Here is a 16,884-nt window from a genome sequence, read left to right on the forward strand (position 1 = left end):
CAAATAACATATATATTATCTTTATAAAAAGTCTATATAAATGAAATAGCAGCATCAAAATAAACTTAAGATTAATCATCAGATAATTTAGATATTCGTCCTTCATAATAGTCTATGGGAATAGTAACATTATAATAAATTAGCTAAAATCTGTTTAAAAATAGTTTAACTGTTTTGACAGATGACCTACAAGGTTCAAAGAAGAACCAAGCACAAATATTATAAAGAAAAAAACATTGAAGAGAACAGGAGTCTTATGCTTGCCCTTAACTTTTTCGCTAGTTAAAATGATAGTTCTTTTAAATTATTATGTTATGTTATTTGCTTAAACAAGTTTAGAACTCCAACATTTTGTCTTATTGATGATTATTTTTTAATAAAGGTCATTTTCTGACGAATGTTGATTTAATTGGTATTCTCCATATCTTATTAGGATAAATAGTAATAATATAAAAAATTATTTTTTTTGTATAATGTTTGTGCATGTCCTTGCGCGCTCCAATGAGGCAATGATAGATAATCAAGCAAATTTTTATGTTTCCTCTTGAAATTATGTGCTTTTTTATACAGGGATAAAGGGATCAGACAAATTTTGAATTTTTGTCTTATTTTGGGGTGGGTAAACAATTTTATTTAGGAAGGAATCTCAATACCCCCCTCTCTATTTTTTCTTGTGGGTGGCGGTATTATAATAACCGCCAAAAGTTTTTTGTTTAGCAAAATTGGGGGTAACTTATTCGGGCGTCCTTGAATTCCCACCACCTTCTTTATTTAATGACTAGCGGCTTCGCCCCTAGCCTCTAGGGGCTTTGCTCCAAGAGGTGATAAAAAAAATTAAGGCGAAATTCGTTAAAGGACCAAGGAAATCTTCTACAAAACATAAAGGACCAAGGAAATCTTCTACAAAACATAAAGGACCAAGGAAATCTTCAGCAAAAAAAAATGGGGGGGGGATTTTTTTGTTTTTTGGGGGGTTGGGGGTGTCCCACCCCCCAATAAAATAGCTTAAAACCACCACAGGACCAATAGGTATATACCCTGAAGAGTAGAATCCGATCGGTTCAGTGGTTACCGAGATCTTAAGCTTAGACGGACGGACAGACAGACATCAAGCTACTTTGTATTATAGATTATATTCTAATCCTTTTACCTTCATTGGAGAAAAAATCCTTTATTTTTGGTTTGTTTGTACTACCTAATTTTATCACCTACTAAAAAATAGATTAAATCAGGGAAAAAGGGAATGATAAATCTTCCAAAATAATTTTGAGAGAAAAATATGTTTAGCTTGACAAAAGAGAAAACATTTATTGAAATTCAGTCATATTTTTTACAAGCCTTTCCACTAAAATACAGTCACCATAAAAAAGGCCCAGACTAACAAAACTTGTAGAAATTTTATGGTTTTCATAGAAATATCGTGGAAAATTTCTGTAATACGATGATATACATGATTTTTCAGTATGAGATTTTAATCCAGACATAAATAGTTAGGAAAGTTTTTGCCTACCCATTGACATGCACAGTTAGGACTTACAAATTTCGGTCGTAACCTTGATACCAAAATATATAAATTTTTGTAAACCCAAAGGCAAAAACAGACGGTTAAATCATAACCAAAATTGACAGTCAACCAACCGCTGTTGACTCATATAGCAAAGCTATGCTTGTAAGAAAATGTCCATGTCATTTGTAATTTTGTAATTTGTATGTCGTGAAAACAAAAACAAATCTAGGCGCTATAAAAGTTAAAGCGCACATACAAAACAACAAGAAAAAGAGTGTCAAATAACTTGTTTTCTGGGATATATAATAAAGATACTGATCCCGATATCAATGTGAGGCTTCCCTAAAATTGATAAAAAAAACTTACAATTAATATAAAAGGATAAAAATGATAAATCATGAATTTGGGGGTAAAATAGATTAATGTCCTCTGGTTCTCTAAGTTATAGGATAATTATCTAACTACTTGAGATAGAACTTATGTAAATATACTTAGTTTTTGAAATTATGCTTTCCTGTAATATAAATAGAACATACGTGGATATTATGGCAGGAGAAAAATTGTCGTCAATTTAGGATGCTAACATGGGCATTATTTATAAGCCAGTTCGTTCATCCAGTAGTAGGGGAGGGGATGGGTTTAAGAGCGTGTAAGATGGGATCCTTATTTTATCCAATTACAAGTTTCACTTTATTAGAGTACATGATAATCTTGTGTAAAATCCAAATAATAATAAATCCTTTGTAATATAGTATGAACAGTAACACTGTTTTAAAGTTGTTCTCGTGGCGTGCAAATTGTGCCCCCATTTAAACCTTTTTTTTAGAGACCAGGAACACAGATAAATACTCTAGAGCACAAATTGAGTCCCCATTTAAACTTTTTTTAGAAATAAGGGGCAAAGTCAGATAATATAAAAACAAATTGTGCCGTATTTAAATCTATTCTCGGAAAAAGGTAGACAGTCCAGGATAGTAATCTATCGTATCATATTATAGACAACTTTCCGCGGATATTGAAATAAAAAGTTATACGATTAAAAACAGTTTTTTTAGCTCCAGGGGACTGGAAAATAATTTATGCCCCTATTCATTCCTTTTTCTAAACTACAGAATTTTAAAAAGCATTCTACAATATAGATCGGTATTTTTTTTAGTAGTATTCTATGCACTTGAGCTGTGAGCTTTAGCAAGACAAACAAAATGACAGCTTTTTACGAGCTTTGTTTTCCTAACATTTTTTACTGTAATAATCTTTGGGTTTTCATAATCTACCACATTCGTCTTTACTCAGAGATTAAGGTAATAGACAAGAGATTGATGTTTATCTCCAATGATGATGAAAAAATTTAAATTGGCAGAAAGTGTGGTCACTGCTAGTTTTAACCAACTAATCACAATTTAATAAAAGTTTACGATTAAAAATGAAAGATAAAAATTTAGGTACATTATGATTTAAAGTCCTAAATCTCCCAGCTTTGTAAATTACACTTGTAGCAACCTTTTTATTTTAGCTATTCAGTCATTGATAAAATAACGAGACAATGTGAATTACCTAATAAAACTGAATCGAAAAATATTTTGTCATTTCTATTTATTGAGATAGTTTAGATATGTACCTAACCCAATGGATACATGGATTAAACAATGGCAAAAAAGAAAGATGTTCAAATAGTATAAATTAACATTCTATAGTTATCTCATGTCCTCTTTCATGGCAATTCTCTAAATTGTAATGAATAGAAATTTACACAAGCATTAAGGCATATATTCTATCATCAAGTGAACTATCTCTGAAGCCCCTGATAGATGGAAAATGTATAGTAAATAGTAAACACATAGCTTTTCTTGTTTTTTTTATTCTTGTGTATTTTGCCAAAAGCGATGTTTTTTAACTGGCTTTGATACATTTTTAGATTTAACATTTTATTTCGAGTACAGGTATAACTAAAAAAAATACTATTTGTCCGCCAATTCTCGCTAACATATATAGTCCTCCGATGCCTAGACGTCCAAGGGGGGGGGGGTAAAGGGGTGATTACCCCCCCCCCCCCAAAATTAAAAAAATGCCTTTATGAAGTAAAGATTACCCCCCCCCCTCCCCCAAATGAGCTTGGGGCCCAAAATTTTTATTTTCAAAATTTTACCCCCCCCCCCCCCAAATAAAAAAGCTTTGACGCCCCTGCTCCGAGGGTTTTGGATGGATTTAGATTATTTTTCAGCCCCGTCCCCCTCCCAATTCAAATACAAACACTTCGATACTAGGGGCTCAGCCACTACGTATAAAAAAAGGATTAAGTTTTAATACAATAGTTATAAAAAGAGATGCAAAAATAATTGCAAAAATATGATTCAACTCGGTTATGATCATTAAATTGATGACCCCTTACCCCACATGGTACAAACTTACCATAATGTTAGCAAACAATAGTTGATATATCTAATGTAACAAGGTTAGTATTATTATAGGTCGCAAAAGCAAGCTTAAAGCCTAAAAAGTCCTACTTAATGCCCCTATAATTATGCCTTTGCGTGTTTCTAAAGTATTATGAAAAAATAGAACTCGTGCATCATACAATGATAGAGGTATGTTTTAGTTTGAATTCATATTGGTTGTTTCTCCCATACTATCTAATGTCTCTGTATTCGAATTAGTAGAGCAGTAAAAATAGCTCAAAACCATCAAAAGGTTTAAATTTAATTCCTAAAGCTAACAACCCCTACTCCGGGTTTTTGGTGCAAAGGAGATTTCATAATTTACAAGGTTACTTCGCGCACGCCAATGAATGAACATTAAGAAACAAATAAATTGAAATTATTATTTTTTGTTACCTTTGATTACAACTGTTCTTTTTCATTGTTTCATTCTAAAAAAGTAAACAAATTAAATTTCAATTTAAAACATTAAAAGATGATTCATGAAATATATTAAGACAAAGTATCACAGTAGAGTATAAGTTTTACTAAGCTGGTATATGCTGTCACACTAATGTGAAAATTCCTCTGTTGGAACCACTTTTACTTATCCTGTAACTTGATATTAATTAAACAAAAAATAAAACAAACCTTAAACTTGAAAATTTGAATTCTATAATAGTATAACCGTGTTGCAGACAACTTTCCGCATATATCAAAAAAATATTATAAGATAAACAAAACTGGTTTTAATTTTATAATTTTTATTCTGCAATAACACTTGAAAACCGATTAATATCTGGTGGATTAGAACCGGTTCCTGGCCATACTGAAAAATTATATATAGCATCGTATTATGTACAATAATAACTGATACAGTTTTAAATAGATAGAACATTAAAACATGCCTATTCATTACGCACGGACGGACGGACATTTGGACTGACCCTAAAATTGAAAAGCTTGACTTTTAATGCTGAAATGAAAAAATTTTAACAATATGAAAGTAGAGCAGGGGCGCCCAAGCTTTTTTTTTGGGGGGGGGGTAAAAAATTTTTAAGGGGGGGTAATTCGCTTTTGGAGGGGGTAAAATGGCGCGAAGCGCGCCGCAATTTTTTTTTACCCCCCCTAAAATTTTTACCCAGGGGGTAAAATTTGCTTGGGGGGGGGGGGGGTAATTACCCCCCCTGAAATCTGTTGGCAGGGGTAAATTTAGTTTACCCCCCCCCCCCTAAAATTTACCCCCGGGGTAAAATTCTTGGGGGGGGTAATTTAAATTTTATTAAATATATAGTATTAAAAATGCGCGCGAAGCGCGCAAAATTTTTTTTATTAGAGATTTTTTATTTTAGGGGGGGTATTTACCCCCCCAAAATTGTTTGGGGGGGTAAATTTTAAATGGGGGGGGGGGGTAAAATAAAAAAAAAATTGTCGTTTGGGGGGGGTAATCGCCCCATTACCCCCCCCCCTTTGGACGTCTATGAAGTAGAGAATCCAAATTTATTTTGAAGGGTAAAGTTTTAATTGTACGTCATATTTGCTGAGCAAATAGTAACTTTTTGGCGCTGGAGTAATGGTAATATACAATTTGATTATCCGTTTATTTTTCTAAGCTTTTAATTTAAAAAAAAACACATTTTTTTCTATAAAACAGGGATCTTAAGATTTAAGACAATGGGCGATAAATGAATGTATGTAATATGTAAATGTAAAATATCTGTAGATTAAATTCAATGATTTGTAAAAGTCATAAAACTGCTAATTTGTATCACATAAAAACGAGTTTATAAAACTTTGAGGACCAGTAAAGCTATCCCTTATGATATTTAGTTTGCTTTGCTAAAAAAGAATGTTTGAATCATTTACTTTTTCTTGGCTTTTGTTTGTTTGTCTGTATTTGTATAATAGACAAATTATTCCTAGATTCATCATTAAAATGTTAGTAAGAAGTGAGCAAAGCATTATATTGATTCCGAGAGGATGTAACACATTTTTTTAGTAATTAAGATCCCTTAGAGACTGTTAACAACCCTTTTGATTGTGCTACCTTTTTCTGGAAGACCTTAATATAAATGAGTTTCGCCTGTCTTTGGGCGATGCCATTTTCAATGCCTTTACGTTTAGGAATTCTAAAATGTATTCTATTTTATGTTCTAATTTGTTTGTGTTTCATTTATTTTTTGCAATAGATGGTGTGTTCATAATGTAGCCAATGTTTTCATAAAATGGGGAAATGTGAGGGTTTGGTTTACATTATTAATATTATATATTTTTCTTGCTTGATACCGCTCACAAAAGAAATTTATTTTGTCTCAATGGAAATTATTTACATTGAGATATATTGGATTTTTAAAAAAATACTCTATAGGTGAAATATCTTTTCCCGTTTTGTCATAACTAAATACAGTTTAAATCTGTAGTCTAGTAAAAGTATATAGTTGTAAAACATCAAAATTTGATTTTAAAGAAATGCTACTTTATGATTGCATATGTCTGTTTGTGTGAACGTCTAAACAGGAGATGAATGAGTTTCAAGACTGATATTATATTATGTTCCAATCTTTGAACAAAAATAAATTATTCTTTTGCACTTTACTTTAAATATTTCAATAGTATATATTTACAATTTACATACATCTAATGTTTTTTTTAACACGCATTAGGCGTTCTTCAGACTTTATTTTCCCTTACTCTGTTTGTTTGTTTATAACGCTATGTTAAAAATATTAAAGAACACCAACAATCTTCCAGGCAAGGCTGATTGAATAAGGAAACATGCTATTCTGAAATAGGTTAGTTTGCATGCCCACCATCAGATATTTATGCCATGTAAAGCTCTGTGCCAAATAATTTTTCTTTATAATATGTTTCTATCATATATAAAAACGTTGTACTTTAGAATAGGGTGTGTGTAGGAGGGGTTGTTGGGGGTGCACACAACAACACCCCCCTTAACCCTTCTACAATCCAATACATTCATCTACGCCAGAATGTACAATTGTAAACACCTTATTATCTCTCGTCCATTGTCTTATCTACTGTGATTAATCAACTGGACCTTAAAATGAACCAATTAGAATATTACCGATCTCTTAAACCTTACAGATCATCATATATTAAAAATAAAATTTGCTAAATAACATTAGGTTTTCAAGTAAACTATATTAAAAAATGACAAATATTTTCACATATAAGTATTATTGAACTGCATTGTGTTTTTGCAAAAAAAACATTTCCCCATAAAACAGCGATAAACAATTTTTTTAAAGGTGTTTTTCTAGTTTAGCTAATTGTAAGAACAGCTAGAAGCTTTATAGGTTTTCTGATGTTTCATATCGCCACGTTTTAAAATCAATTAAGATTCTAACTCTATTAATGACTTAAAATTAAGCATACCTAAACATATATATTGAGCTGTTTAAGTCGATTTACATACTTTTTTAGCTGTTTTGAATGAGCTACTACGTATAAGCACACATAAGTTAACCATAGCCAAACTATTTTATAAGTTAAATTGCCCTGATGTAAAGATCTTAATCAAAATAGAGTAACTAGATAGTCATATATTAGAGCTAGCGGGTTTAGAAAGATTAAAGAAAAACTTAATCAAAATAAGGAAGATAAACCGATAATTTTAAAAAGAAATTGACAATAGAGAAAGTATTTTTTTAACTGTTTTAAAAACAATTATATTATCTTAAGGTTTCCCATTTTCTTACTGTTGTGCATGTGTGTGATTTTATCTGTGAGTGTGTGTCATAATGTTACGAAAATCCCAATGTGGATTGTTCTATACGTTATTGTCTAATATGCTTTGATCTTTATTTTACATCCAAGCTAAAAGAATCATGCCAATCTATGCAGTTTTACAAATTAACAAAAATTTATATGTATATCATTAGAAGTGAAGTTTTTCTACTATTTCGGGTTGGTCCGACCAATTAGGTTTGTTGTTGTTATGGTTTTGATGATTTCTGAAACAATAGGTACACTTTAGTAAGCATAGCAACACTATATTCCTTACCAAAAAGTCCGTAAGTTCATTTTTTATATCTTGAAATTAATGTAGCTAAACTATTAGAGTTTTAAAGTGGTTAAAAATACAGAAATTCAAACATTTTCCAAATGGGGATAAACAAGATTACCCCACCTATAGATTAGGATCATTGGTTGAAACGCTTAGTTTCAGTTAGAAATTAGCCAATGAAATAAAGCCAACTAAAAGACAATGTGGCAATGAAATTTTGGGTCCCAATTTAAAAAATTATTAATTTCTACATTGTAAATTTGTAGCACCTTCCTTTTCTTATTCCCACTAACCCCGGAATCGGCTATAAAATGTTATAAAAGTGTTAGCGGAATGGTTTTAGATCATTATGATAAAATATATACGATTATATACACGAAATATACATATAAACATGTATATACTTTTATAGCATCGCTCTCGTAAAGGGGTCAAAACCAATTTTTTCCATAATTTCATTAATAAAAATGTACTTAACTTGTTTTCTGTTATGCATTTATTAAAACTATTGAATGCTATTGTGTATTATTTTAAACAGAAAGCAATGTATTAATCAAACAAAGGCCATTTTTGAGTTGAGTTTAATCTTCATTAGTGGCGTGTGCGGGGAAAAGTTAAAGATAGGTCTCTATGTATGCTAATGATTTATGTATTACTTTTGTAAAGTTAAAATTCCCAGACTATTGTGATTCTGATTATCAATATTAAGCTACAAATAATATTTTATGGTTTTAGATTAAGTGTTAATTTAAATAGTAATTTTATAGGCTGTTTAAAACAAGGACGACAATTTCCTATAAGGATAAAAGTACAAATTTTACAAAGAAACATTTTAAAATTATTTTTGCTTCTGTGTTTATGTCTGTATCAAAATATCTCGCTAACCACAGGACTAAAAATGCTATCCTTTTCAATGAAGGGTTATATGGGTCACTCCATATGAAGAGAATTCGCCCCTATAAAAAAAACAACCCCCCATTCAACATATTCTTCCATAAAGCAATAACTTAAGGTAGGTTAAACTCCCACCTCCCCCTTCAATTAGGTAGCCCCTAGAGGCCTGAAATTAATCATTAATAATTTTTTAATTATATTTCAGGAAAGTTTGAAGAAAAATGACTGAAAATTTTCGATAATGGATTAATACCAAAACAAAAATCAGAAAAGTTGTCATAAAAATGTTTTTATACCTAAAAACAAATAACTAAAAATGCAAAGCCAGCGAGACAATTTAAAATCACCATTAAAATATTGGTTCGAAGCCTAATATAGTGTTTGTAAAAAGTGATTAAAAAAGTGCAATTTCTAATTCAAGTGATTAAGTGATTTAAACCAGACTCATAATGTCAAGTGAGGAATCTCACATGTCCTGCATAGGGACGGAATGCACGGACGAAAGGTAATTATTACGTATAGAGTAGCGTAGCTGCGATATAATTTGCTTTGTTAGGTCTCAGTCACTAATCCTTCCATAAAAGTAACGGGATGTCTATCTATCTGTGTGTAGCAGAGGATCTCGCTTACTACTAAACCGATTTGCTTCTCCTCCCAAGAGATATCAGTCCTAGAACGAAGATTTATTATTGGATCCTACACCAGATTATCATGTTCTCTAATAAAGAGAAACTTGTAGCGGGCTTAAATACTATCCCCTTTCCTCCTACTGGTTGAACGAATTTACCAAAAACTTATGTCAATGTTAGCAAATTAAATTGAAGACAAATTTACCCTACCATAACATCAATATATATACTACGTTCATTTTAGCAAAATTATCAAATCTGTTAGGGAATTGGACATACATCTAACTAATATGAATATGTTTAGGTGTTGCAACTATACGAGCATGTATAAAGTTGTCAAGACTGTCACAAGTACTAAATTCAGAAGAGAGCCATTCGAGGATTTCTATGAAATCTTTGAGGAAATTGGAAGGTAGGATTTTTTAAAACAATTAATTTTTCATGAATTCTTATTTTTAAAGAGCAAGATGTATAATTAGAGTATATATTTAATCCAATTAATTGATAAGGTTTACCATGAACCTAACTGATTTAAAGAAAGCTTCACATAGGTCCTGGGAAGTTTTTAGGCGAAATTATGTTAGTTTTGTGCTATTTAACTACCCCATACCATCTTATAGATGCTAGGGACGCAGCCAGGAAAATAAAAACTTAGCGCTAAATTGCGCATTTATTTGTAATAAAATCCAGTTATTTTTAATCCGCAAAGTTCTAGGTTTTAGGACGAAAATTAGACATTTCAGTCACTTACCCAGTTTGAAAGTTACTAAAAAAATAAACAGCTGAATTATAAGTCTTAAAATATATATATTTAAGTGCGCACATGTCAATAAAACTGAGTTAAAAACTCGTCACAATACATAGAATAAATATAGAGTTGCTACGCTGCTTTAGCAAACATAGCAGCTTACATAGATTATTAACATAAATAGAATCATAGATAGGTACATATTATATTATACTATTAAAATCACATACGTAGTTTATGATTTGTGGGTGGGTATGTGGGTTTGATGAATAAGGGCTGGTTTTCATTGGAAACTAGCATTTGAACAGAAACTCCTTATTTATAATAATTTAGATTAATTAATCTAATTCAAAATCATTAGTAAAATTAATACAAAGTACTTAAGCGATCTACAAAGAAAAACATTTACAGAACATAAAAAATCTGAAACAAGGATACCAACATCCATAAGTAGCAAAGCTCTTAAATATATGAAAGTAATAACAGAAAAAAAATTAGCCTATTCAGATCATTGTCTCGCTTATAATTGTGTACCTTGTTTTTCTAGGAATCATTATTCCAAAAATCAGAAGAAAAGGATTATCACACAAAATTAAATTGTCAAAAAGAAAAAAATTGCAGACGTACGGACTTCTGGTAACGATTATAGAGCTACTAAGCTTCCTGAATAGTGCCTAAATGTTAAAGTAATCAACATAACTTCGATAGGACAATTCTAAATTGTCTAAATTAACAAAAACAGCAAACCGTTACGAACGCGCCGACGGACAGACCAACCCTAATTATAGAAAGGCTTAGCCTTTTAAAAGTGATTAAAATCTCAAATTATTCCTTAATTTTGTTGCACTATGGCTTCTTTGGCTTTTCTGGTTCTTCTTCAGAAGAAAGAGTACAATGGTAGTCTGCTTCACAATTGTCTTGTCTACAATATAAAATAATATCACGCCAGGCTACAATTGAATCAAGATAAAAGTAAGTGCCGAGCTCTGGGACCTATGTATGGTGAAATTAGACATAAAACCATAATTTATAATTTCACCATAGGTCCCAGAGCTCAGCACTTACTTTTGTCTTGATTCAATTGTAGCCTGGCATGATATAATATATATAATAAAAAAATGATTACTTTTTGATGACCCAAGGTACACTTCAATGAAAAAAAAGAGGGGGGGGGCGGGGAGTTAGTAAACTCTCAATTAGTTTTAAAAAGATAATGTTAGAATACAAAGTGGCGGGGGGGGGGGTATTTTTTGCATAACTCTTGGGAGGGTTGGGGCATCCTCTCCCAATATAGTTCTGAAGAACAAAAAAATATGCTACTTATTATAATACTTTAATTTATCGCATCGTATTATTTCCGCGGAAATTAAAATGAAAACTTATTAGATTTTGCTAGTTTTGCTGTTTTGCTAGATCCGTAGTGCCGAAGGCAAAGGCTAACAAAACAGGTGTGAAATTTTTGCTTTTTATTTAGGCTTCTTGGAAAATTGTCTGTAATACAATGCTTTACATTATTTTTCAGAATAGTTGAGAACAGGGGCGTCCAAGCTTTTTATTTTGGGGGGGGTAAAATTTTTTTAAGGGGGGGGTAATTTGGTTTTGGGGGGGGTAAAATGGCGCGCGAAGCGCGCCGCAAATTTTTTTTACCCCCCCCAAAATTTTTACCCCGGGGGTAAAATTTGCTTGGGGGGGGGTAATTACCCCCCCTGAAATCTGTTGGCAGGGGTAAAATTTGTTTACCCCCCCCAAAATTTACCCCCGGGGTAAAATTTTTGGGGGGGGTAATTTAAATTTTATAAAAAATTTAGTATTAAAAATGCGCGCGAAGCGCGCAAAAATTTCTTTTTGTTAGAGATTTTCTATTTTGGGGGGAGTATTTACCCCCCCAAAATGGTTTGGGGGGGTAAATACCCCCCTCAAAATCGTTGGGGGTGCCTACGGCACCCCCAAGGTAGGGGTAATTTTTTTTTGGGGGGGGTATTGTTCACAAAATTTTGGGGGTGCCAAATGGCCCATTACCCCCCCCCTTGGACGCCTATGGTTGAGAACCGGTTAAAATCCAGCGGATATTGATTTGTTTTGAAGTCATTTACCTTTCAATAACAGACTTCTTGACAACTCCAAACCAGTCCAGCATAGATTCAGGTAGCATGGATTCTGCCATCATAACTGCCAGCTGGGCTCCTGGCATCTTATCCTAACATTAAAACATTAGTAAGCTAATGATATTTATCTACATTGTTTCTATTGATATTTTATTTGTCCATCAAAATTATGTTTGTGTTTTTTTAATTTTAGGTAGTGCCTCTAACTTATAATACAAATGACGGAGAGGCTTGCTAAGTATGGAAATATTCTAATAACTATCGACTACACCCCCCCCCCCCCCATAGAGGCCTCTATGGGCACTTGAGGAGAGGGGGATTAACCCAATTTCTTATTTTATATTTTTAAAGAAAAGTAAAAAAAAACTTTGAAGGGGGAGGGGGGGGGCAGGGTTTGCCTCCCATTTTTTTAGCGGGGTTTTTTTTTACTAGGAGGGGCGATTTTTCTTGGGATGGTGGTGGTACCCCAAAATAGTACCCTGTTAAGGAGAACCCGATCGGTTCAGCGGTTAGCGAGGGTACAGACAGACAAACATAATTTTACTTTATTATAAGAATAGAGTTGACTCTCAACAAAAATAAGATAAAATTCTCTAATAAGACATATGTACCTTAACAAATTTTCCTGTCCTGCAGGCAATAATTTGGGAACACTCATGCTTGCCTAGCAAGGCTCCTGCCAGGTACACAGCCCCATCCAGGTACGTTCTTTCCTCCTCGGGGGCGTCACGACGCACCCTTTCCACTGTCGGCAGGAATCTTAAGATATTTTTATATCATAAGTCTTAAATGTATTAAAAGAATAAGGAGATATTTTTTAATTTTATTATTCGCAGAAAGTTTACATACTTAGCGATAAATATCTATTCCTTAATCTTCATTAAACAAAACGATTCCAACTTTTAGAATAAAGAATTGATACCTAATTGAAAAATAAATATAACTTTAAAAGTCAATAATATGCGAAAATGGGACCAAAAAGTGACTTGGGCCACAATTTTGTGAATTTTGTGTAATCTAAATAATTTCCCAATAGTCTTGATGGTTTTTTAATCGTTTAGAATGAGGAAACAGAGACTATAAAGGTCCCACTAAACAAGCGTCCTTATAATGTTACCAAAATTAAAAGAGTTTTATAAAGAAGTATATCTTTCATTATTCATTTCAAGCATAATTGTTTGAGAATTAAGGCATTCCCCCCTACTGTTTCACTATTATGTCGCGCATCTAACATGGCAATAATAATCATTTTCAACGTCTTTAGTTATTACGTAGTTTTGAACAAAGATTCGAACTCATCACCTTCCCGACGACGAGCGTTTAGGGCTAGATACATAATAGTGTTTAATTCAAAAACCAATGAGAAAATAGAACAAAACTAAGGAAAATATAAAGCTAATTATTTTTGTTAGAAATATTTGTCTTTAAAACTAGCTATTGGCTAAAATAACTATTTATAAACTTAGCAAGACAAGTAACAACACCACAAAGCATCAGAACATCAAATACAGGAAATATTTCATTTATTTTACTTGTCTCTTTCTTAATATCCACAAAACTAACAGGAGATACTTAGAATAAACGTCTAAATTATAAAAATATCCTAGAAAAAGCATTTGTTAGTTATTTGTCTTGCTTTGCATTGCCTGTTGTGTGTAAAAGCTCAATTTTAAAATGCTGACAAACGCAAGGACACTTTCAAGTAATATAGTAGCTACGCTACTTCTATCTATATACTTACCCATTAATAAAACTGTGGATTGTCGTCTCTAAAATAACCTTAACAAACAAGACACTTTTTAAGGGGGGGTTTTTTAATGCAACCATCTCGTAATCAGTGAGCAAATGACACTTAGAATTCGAATTTCGATCTGAACTTTTGCATGAGTAATCCTTGGTAGGTCTATTTTCCCTAAATCGAACAAAAAGTTGGAAAAGTAACGGCTAGCGGCTCAGCCGTTCAGCCGTTTTTTGCCTATTTTCAGGGTAAATCCATCATCAATTACGTAGGAATCAACTTTTTAAAACATATTTTTGGTTTAATTCATGTTAAATGATAGCAATAACCAATTTTAAAACTTCTAGTACCAACAGCTACCGTCTAGAACCGTTTGATAGCGTTTTGGAGTAGAAAAGAGTATTATGTTGAGAGAGGTTTCGTGACTAATTTGCAGTATAGATATCAAACAAATGGCAAAACAGATGAGCCGCCAGCCGTTAGCCGTTACTTTTCCAACTTTTTGTTCGATTTAGGGAAAATAGATCTACTAAGGATTACTCATGCAAAATTATAGATGGAAATTCGAATTCTAAGTGCCATTTGCTCACTGATTACGAGATGGTTGCATTAAAAACCCCCCCCTTTATTAAAAGTATCATTTTATGTTACAAATGAATTGTTCAGCATAGTATATTTTCTAAAGTACCGAAATCAAATTAAACTAACGGATACGCCCCTCGATGTACTTATCTAGTGGTACTTGTAAAAAATATGTTTTTATGTATCTAATTAAGGAAATTTATCTGTTGGAATCAGCAGTCCCTTATTCATGTATATTCACATTTCTACATGGCGACAACATTTTTTTTTTGGTGATTTCTCTTGAGACTGGTGGTACCCTCCCCAAAAATAAAACCGATGAAAAGCTACCCTGTTAAGATCCATATCGGTTTAGTAATTAGCGAGATCCTTCGGTTATGCACATAGATAATGTTGCTTTATAATAAAGATAATCTGTTATAAACAGACCCTTAAATTAATAAAAAAAAATACCTTGATAGCAGATTTAACCATTTTTAAGCCATCGCTGTCTTCCTTAGCCTGTTTCGTAGCCAAGGATTCTCGCATGTCCATAAGTTTCCTAAATGCAAAATATTTAGATTTAGATTTCATAAGAAAAAATTATTTTTCCATTTCACAATTAAATCTATTATAGTGCAATTTTCGCGACAACGATAAAAAATTGTAAACTGTTATAAACATCTTAATGCATATTCAGTAAATGTAAGGTATTTAAAATATATAACACTGTCTACCCTAGTAGGAAATGTTCCCTCTCCTCTCTTCTTTCAAGTATCACCTACCGAATCAGCTACAAGACTAATAATCTTCAGAAAAAGGTCCTACCTGTACATCGAATAAGAATCTTCCTTTTCAACTTTATTTGTTTCCACGTTTGGAGTGTCATTTGGAGTGTCATTTGGAGTTCCTGGATTTGCTATTCCTATAAAATAAAATTATTAAAACTAACAAAGCTCAAAAAATCGTCAAGTTTCTTTTAACTGGCCTGTTGACGATTTTGATTTAATTTATTTCCAATTTCTGTCTTTCTAGTTTGTATTTCAGTAATTTTATATAAAAAAATAATTGTTGCATTTTGTAAAGGTAACAGAAGCCAGATTAAAGAAATAAAATCAGAAGCGAGGGATTCTAGGAGTTGTAGAAAACAATGAGATTTTTAAATATTTAAAAACACGTTGATTATAATAGATACTTTAATTAAGAACAAACCCTAATTATAGATTAGCTGCACTTCTCAACAAGGAGGACAACATCCATAAAGGCGAAGGTCTAAAATCTGAAGTACGGACAAACGAACAATGCCTCTTGATGAGTTCAGAACTTAATAAGCAGAACATTACATAAGTCCAAACAAAATTGCAACATTGCCTAAATACAGGATACAGTAAAAGGAGATACGTTCATTTTTAGGAAGGCTTTCCTAATAGTTGTAGAAATCATTATACAAAGTTTAAAAGAGACAGGAACAGGAATAACATGTCATAATTAACGAAAAGAGCTAACAATTGGAAGCATACGGACGACCCTAATTAAAGAAAGCTTTGCTTTAGAAAAAAAATAGGGACCTGCTCTGGCTATGCTTGTGAAAACCAGCCCGGTCCACACCACCAACACAAAACTAGAAATATAGAGGATATTGTCAATAAATCATAAAAAACTTACAATCAAATAAATATTGAAACATATAGCGTCTGAAAGACAGGTTCAAGGACGTCCAAGCCATTTTTTTGAGGAGGTTAAAAATCTATTCTAATCCTATTTTAGGGGGATTAATTGAAAATTTATTATATATATTTTGAGCTTAACTTCGTTTAAGGGGAGGGGGGGGGGGGATCCTTAACACCCACCCCCTTGGAAGGAATTACAGCCTCACAAAAGATTTAATATTTTCGAAAATAACAATAAATAAAACATTAGTAAACTTGCCTTTTCATTATTATAGTGTAAAATATGTATAACTAAAATATATTTCGTATAACCTTGTTCACGCGAATACCTATCACTGACTGAACTTATTGCATATTATTCCGGTTTCAGTGCTAATTTTCTTGCTTTAAAATTAAATGCTCAAATTTGTTTAGTTAACATCAATAATATTACATGATATTGAAATGTTTTATTTCGATTTTATTATTAATTTTAGGAAAAATTATTGCCCCTGTATTGTACCACAAATTTAGCCCTTTAGAGACAAGACAATAAAATTGACAATAACAGTTTTTATGAAAGACATTGGTGGATATAGAATATACGTGGAT

General features: G+C 32.2%; 2 protein-coding genes across 2 annotated transcripts in view; one reads left to right on the forward strand and one right to left on the reverse strand.

The window, feature by feature from the left end:
- The window catches only part of LOC145312396 (death-associated protein kinase 1-like), a 463,414-nt gene that overhangs the window by 138,826 nt on the left and 307,704 nt on the right, over positions 1-16,884 (forward strand). Inside the window, exons 2-3 of the mRNA XM_080151633.1 lie at positions 9,048-9,347; positions 9,776-9,883. Coding sequence (XP_080007759.1) covers positions 9,292-9,347; positions 9,776-9,883 — 164 coding nt within the window. The 5' untranslated portion in view covers positions 9,048-9,291. The remainder of the gene's footprint in view (positions 1-9,047; positions 9,348-9,775; positions 9,884-16,884) is intronic.
- LOC145304339 (uncharacterized) lies at positions 10,403-16,714 on the reverse strand. The gene is made up of 9 exons (XM_080146211.1): positions 16,553-16,714; positions 16,192-16,244; positions 15,452-15,548; positions 15,098-15,185; positions 14,066-14,103; positions 12,936-13,083; positions 12,313-12,416; positions 11,049-11,141; positions 10,403-10,531 (listed from the first exon to the last, which is right to left on the reverse strand). Exons 1-8 carry the CDS (start codon positions 16,558-16,560, stop codon positions 11,066-11,068), a joined length of 612 nt encoding a protein of 203 aa, XP_080002337.1. The 5' UTR covers positions 16,561-16,714; the 3' UTR covers positions 10,403-10,531; positions 11,049-11,065.

Source organism: Acartia tonsa, chromosome 2 (genome assembly GCF_053477335.1).
Source record: "Acartia tonsa isolate MP-2025a chromosome 2, ASM5347733v1, whole genome shotgun sequence".
Taxonomy (NCBI): Eukaryota; Metazoa; Arthropoda; class Copepoda; order Calanoida; family Acartiidae; genus Acartia; species Acartia tonsa.